Genomic DNA, 6,108 nt, shown 5'->3' on the forward strand with positions numbered 1-6,108 from the left:
TTTTCACAAATATTCTTCCTCGTACTCATCACTTTTATCCTTCTCTCTGTTCCTTTGACGTCGTTTGTTCTGCCTTTTCGTCGCTCTCGCTTGCTCCTCACCGAGTTTATCGTACGACAATTTGTAGTTGACAGTTTACCTCAGAATCTCGATCCGAATAACACGCGGAGGTGTCGAAAATGTTCCAAACATGAAATCACTCTTGTTTTCTTTCTGCGGAATTTGTTTTCTCTGTTCACCAAGATCTTGTGAGACAAGACGCGGCGAAAATTTTGAACTGTCATTTCCAACGCGAATAGAAAAGTAATGAAGAATGGAATCCTACGGTTAGAAATTAAAAAAAAATAGAAAAAAAACAATATAAATACTGCATGACGAGTAGTAAGGAGGTAAAAGGTATTAAATATAAAAGTGGAAATTTTTTATAAAATTTAAAATATGCGATGTGTTAATTGAAAACATTCAGTTGTATTGTACAGCAATATTATTTTTATAAGAATAATTTTTAATAAATTATTACAGTTTTATTGCAGATAACAGCATGGAAGAAAAATATGTACAAAGTATTGAAAATATCTTACATATATTGTAAAATACATTATTATTAGTATTGATTATATTAATTTAATATTTTGGTAACTGTATTAATCGGTATCAAAATGAGTTTTATCGATATCGTATATAGATAAGAAATTTCTTACTTTTGATATCATTTTTATAGTTCCAAGAAGGAAAAAACAAGTAACTAACATGAGTTACTAGAATATTATCAAAAGGTGTTATATCAATTTCCTCTGTATGATATCATCGGTGACGTTCTCCACTCACTCAAAATGTATCGCTTCAGTCAATCGTTATCTGCCGATGTAGAACTACGTACTTTCATCAGGTTAGTGTAGTCCTCAGGCACCATGTGCACCATATTTTCTAATCATGATCGCCATGAGCACGCATCTTAATTAAATATTTGTTGGATCAATATGTAAGCGATTCTTTTATTTCATTAAAGATAATTCAGACGGATGGATAACTTCATAAAATTAAATATAAAAGTCATAACTAACTAATAATCGTGAAAAGTTTCCGCAAATATATTGCAGCATTAAAATCATAATGAGATTTTCTTATATTGTCAAGAAAGTTTAGAAACTATTTTTTATTTTCAATCGTTAACTTATTTTTAACTTTATTATTTTAATTTTTTATTGTAAGATTCGAACAATTGGCATATTTTATGTCATTTATGCGAACAATATATTCTTTATGTTACTCAATTATATTCTTTATGTTACTCAATTAGTTTATTACATAATTTAACTTTTCTTCCAATTCCTTAAAATTAGTGGAAAAAATGATAAAATATAATTGGCACATTGCATAAAGAATTTTTTAATACGAGAACAAGTGTTGAACGAGAATTTATCGAGCATAGTAACAGATACGAATCGGTCTTAATCAAAGTCATTATGATAAATTTTCAACTCGCACCTTGCGCCGCAAATGTGTGTGTCGAGTGTTCAAAAATAACCTGTGATTACGAGCGGCGTTTGTTCACTCTCGTAAGAGCATGACTTTGTTTTCGCAATCACAAATTTTCGTATCACTGGACTTTGACTATTTCTCGAAAATTATCTGTCACGTTCCGTTCTCATATAATAATAAACTTATAAAATTTCTGTTTCAAACGTACATATAAATTTCAAAGCTATTTTGAAGAATTGCATGCATACGTATAATATTTGTTACTATTACATTTAAGAAACGTTATATTGTTGCAATTGTTGTTTTCCATAAAAATTGTAATAGTGTATTTTATATCTATATTTTGTGAAAAATTTGCTAATAATGCTTGCATTAAGTTACGGTAATTCGTAGAAGTAAAATGTGCTATATAATTCTTATCATGTTAGATTACGATACAGATTTTATCATATCGTAAAGTTATCAATCTTTCACGCTTTTTCTCTTAATATGGTATTAAAAAGAAACTTTTTTACGATAGGAAATGTCCTTTTAATTCATATAATTCATATAATTTATATAAATGCAATAAAAATTTTTGAGATTGCTTATTACAGTTTTGAAGTCTAAGTCACAAGATTTAAAGTATAATTAAAATACGATTATTAAAAAGAAGTATATAGAATTTTTGCAACTAAATATACAAGTACAGTCTTCCGAGAAAGGCTGTGTTATACTTATATTACATTTACATTTTCGATGAGGTTTTTCGTTGTAGATCCTCGCATTTTGATCTTCACACGACGTTTTTATTTATGTACATTAAATTTTTATAAATTGATAAATATACAACTACACGAATTATCTTTGATTTCAGGAACTGACATTAGGACGAGGCGACAATGATGGGTGTTGTCATAAACGTTGAATATTTGAGAAGTTGGAATGGCATTTTTAAGATCATACAATTGGTATAAGTTAATATTATTTTATTCATTTATTTGTTTGTTCAATTTGTTTGATTGTTGTTATGATTTCTTCATTATTTCAAATATTTAATATTATTTTTAATACAATAAATTAATTATTATTAATGCAATTGCTATTTTTTTAATAAAAATTCAGGATAATAACTTTAAATGCAAATAAGTTTAATTAATCGTTCTTATTGCATTTAATTATGATAAATATATGACATTTAATTTAAAAAAATCAATACTATTATTAATTTAAATTATTTAAAACATACAATTTATGAAACAATTTATAATATATAATATTTGAAATAATAGGACAAGGTTGTATTACTAATTTCTGATTACTGATTGCGAATATATTTTTTAGAAGAATAGTATCCGCAACTTGTATTCCTAAATATAGAATATTGTCGTATTATTATAATAGCCAATTTTTTGACACTGTTAATTGTTGTAGGACGAGATTCTATCTTTCTAATTAGCACTCTTAATTTTTTAACAACAGGTGTTGGGTACGATTTACGTTGGAATCATCGGTCACGAGTTCAATAACGGCTATATTATCTACCCTGCAGAAGTTTACTTTCTTGTCGCAACATGTACTTTCTACATTGGCACTTTTATTCTCTTTATCGGTTATCTAATGTCTCCTTCTGCTGCATCTATTATACCTAAAACAATTTATGCAAGTACTTTAATATACATAAATAAAATTTTGTTCTATTTTACGTACAATTTATTTATTATTTAATCTATTTGTTTTGTCCTTTTCATAAAATGAGGACGTTAAAAACGTGAATTATTGGAAAAAGCTGTTTGATATGATTTATTTTTAAAATTACATTGATTAACAATTTTTTGTTTAAATTTTCAGGAATTTCTATATCATTCCGTTGCGTCCATTTTATTACTTGCGGCTTCAATAGCATTGATGGTGCAGATACATAAGCAAGGCATTATACTTTTAAACTATAATGCGTTATTAGCAGCTTCCGTAAGTACAGTACTATATAAAAAATTAAGTCCTTGATTGTGATATAAGAAATTAAAATTATAATGCGGTAATATTTACATATATATGTATTGTATGTATATGTATGTATTATCAATTTTATGTTGCAGAATGTCGCAGACTTAAGCAATCACCTATAAATTATTTTTATCAGTTTAAGATTAAACTTCTTTTAGTGAGAATATGTCAGAATCATAAAACGTGATTGCTATAGGTCTAGACATATTGTATTTTGTAATTGTATGTTATATTAATGCCTGTTATTAAAATTGTGAAAAAGATGTATTTATTTTTATTTAGATTTGCAGTCTGCTAAACACCATTTTATACATCTGCAACGCGGTCATCGGCTTTGGCACTTATGGAGATGATTGAAGAATTAAATTAAACGTTTGTAATTTTCTAAACAACAAAAATGGATTATTCCTATATAAATTGTCCTTACACAAGCCAGACTTACATATTTTAGAAACTTTATTTAATTAAATCATTATGAAAACGTTGTACAAAAAATTTTGATTGTCTGACTATGTTTCTTACTTAGCGGGTATCGAAAAAGTATCGAAGAATGTTTTTGTTATATCTTTCATGGATCATTGATAACATTCAAAAACATTCGCTATGATTGCAACTAGTATTTTTGCAAAATATAGATATATTTTATATAAACATATTTATTTTATATGTGTATGTAATATTTATACCTATTAAGTAAATAATCGAGAAAAACTATAAATTGCACGATTTCTATTAGAATTCGCACAAAAATGCGTGATCAGATTGTCCCATAGACGGATTATTTTTATAAGACAGAGTTATTATAGTTTTCTTTCTTTTCAATTCTTGCTCAATTAGCGCAATAATTCACGAGATTTTGAAGTTAATTACTTTGTATATCACACAATTTTGTTTCTTCGATTCTTTTTGTATTCATATTATTGTTAAAACACATCTTAGACAATTTATCTATAATTCCTACCACATTGTAAAATCCTGGTTATAATTTTGAACAGAGTGTGTTTTGATATAAGCATGTATTTTAATATATATTTTATATAGATATATGCGAATATTCTGATTCTTTAATTATTTTTCTTAGTATAGGTATTATACATAATATAAATAGAATTATATCCAAAATTTTTAATTACATATCATCTAAAATAAACTCAAGTTTTAGTACTCGTGATGCATTTACTCATTTTGTTAAATGTTTTAAAAATCAAGTTATACTAACCTGTAAAATATTTATATAATAGATACATTATATATTATATGGTATTATTTAAAAAACGCGAGCATTTATGTTTCTTTATTTTGTAAATGCAATTATTTTATATAAAAAATTTTAATAATTTTATATTGTTATCTCCTTTGTACGTTTTTATAACATCTGTCCACATGAATGAACATTCCACATGCCAATTCAGTTGATAGTAAAATTGTATTAAAATGTAATGTGTTACTTCCTTCTTAATGCATATAAATAAGTATGAGATATACACCAAACATTATAAATCCGTATGTAAATTAATATTACGACGTGCGAAAAACTGTTAACCAAAAATTGTCAATATTGTTTAAAAAACTGTGAAGCGTAAATAATTAAAATATGTGATTTTAAATAAAAACATTCAATTTATAATGTCATTTTATAAGAATTATTTTCAATAAATTGAGCATTGACAGTTTTTTTTTTTAACAATAACTTTGAAGAAAACCCTATATGAAGTATTTAAAATATGTTTGATTATATTATTGATATTATCAATATATTGAAACACAGTTATCAATTGTTAATTTAATATTTTTTTAGCTCCGTGAATAAAAAACTAATAACTAAGTTGCTGAAATATTATCAAGAGACATATCAATCGTATCTGTATGATATCATCAGTGACGTCTCCCGTGCTCTCATTTCAGTCAATCGTTAACCGCCGTTGTAAAACAACGTACTTTCTTTCGGTTAGTATAATTTTCTACTGTGTGCACATTTTGCAATCCATAAGCTTGATCTATGAGCACGCGTTTTAATTAATTGTTTGTTAGTGCAATGTGTAAGCACAATTGTTTTATTTCATTAAAATCGCTTCATCTTTGCACAAGATGGATAATTTCACGTATTAAAAGTAAAGAATAATTATCTTTGATTTTAGGATTGACATTAAAACGAGGCAACAATGTTGAATATTATCATCAACACTGATTATTTGAAAAGTTGGAACGGTATTTTTAAATTGCTACAAGTGGTATACATTATTACTATTTTAATTATTTATTTGTTGACTTTTAGATTGTTGTTATACAATTTCTTGACTCATTCAAGTATTTATAATATTATCTTTAAACATGAAATAATTAATTATTAAATCCTTAACTTTCCAATAAAAATAGATAACATCCTTAAATAAAAATTTAATGATTTTTGATGCGTTTAATTGTAACAAATATGTGACGTTTAGTGAAAGAAATTAATATTATTGTTAATTGAAGGTTATAATTTGTTATACATATTTAGAAATACTTGCAATTTTAAGGTAATATTGGAAATAATAAGATAAGATTTCGTTATCGGTTCTGCTACAAACAGCTAATAATCATACGCAATTTATATTCCTAAGTAAACAGTTTTGTTGTATGTATTATTCTATTAATAAT

General features: G+C 25.9%; 2 protein-coding genes across 3 annotated transcripts in view; both read left to right on the forward strand.

Annotated features, from left to right (window-relative positions):
• The first annotated feature begins 698 nt into the window (after positions 1-698).
• On the forward strand, positions 699-4,463 carry LOC112453579. Of its 2 annotated transcripts, none has more exons than XM_025014406.1 (5): positions 699-889; positions 2,339-2,432; positions 2,944-3,123; positions 3,313-3,432; positions 3,751-4,463. In XM_025014406.1, the coding sequence occupies exons 2-5, from the start codon at positions 2,364-2,366 to the stop codon at positions 3,823-3,825; spliced, it is 444 nt and encodes a 147-aa protein (XP_024870174.1). In that variant the 5' UTR covers positions 699-889; positions 2,339-2,363; the 3' UTR covers positions 3,826-4,463. The 2 variants fall into 2 exon arrangements, with proteins under 2 accessions (XP_024870174.1, XP_024870175.1); XM_025014407.1 differs by lacking the exon at positions 699-889 and adding an exon at positions 899-982.
• Positions 4,464-5,272: 809 nt separating this feature from the next.
• LOC112453588 overlaps positions 5,273-6,108 on the forward strand; it is a 2,294-nt gene continuing 1,458 nt past the window's right edge. Inside the window, exons 1-2 of the mRNA XM_025014418.1 lie at positions 5,273-5,415; positions 5,607-5,699. Of these exons, the coding sequence (XP_024870186.1) occupies positions 5,631-5,699 (69 nt within the window). The 5' untranslated portion in view covers positions 5,273-5,415; positions 5,607-5,630. The remainder of the gene's footprint in view (positions 5,416-5,606; positions 5,700-6,108) is intronic.

This window comes from Temnothorax curvispinosus, unplaced genomic scaffold (genome assembly GCF_003070985.1).
Source record: "Temnothorax curvispinosus isolate PA1 unplaced genomic scaffold, ASM307098v1 QBEX01004528.1, whole genome shotgun sequence".
In the NCBI taxonomy this organism is placed as follows: domain Eukaryota; kingdom Metazoa; phylum Arthropoda; class Insecta; order Hymenoptera; family Formicidae; genus Temnothorax; species Temnothorax curvispinosus.

Coding starts and splice junctions, on each gene's coding strand:
- LOC112453579 (XM_025014406.1), top strand. CDS start 2,364: ATGATGGGTGTTGTCATAAACGTTGAATATTTGAGAAGTTGGAATGGC. Junction 2,433..2,943: donor TTTTTAAGATCATACAATTG/GTATAAGTTAAT, acceptor TTTTAACAACAG/GTGTTGGGTACGATTTACGT. Junction 3,124..3,312: donor TTATACCTAAAACAATTTAT/GCAAGTACTTTA, acceptor TTAAATTTTCAG/GAATTTCTATATCATTCCGT.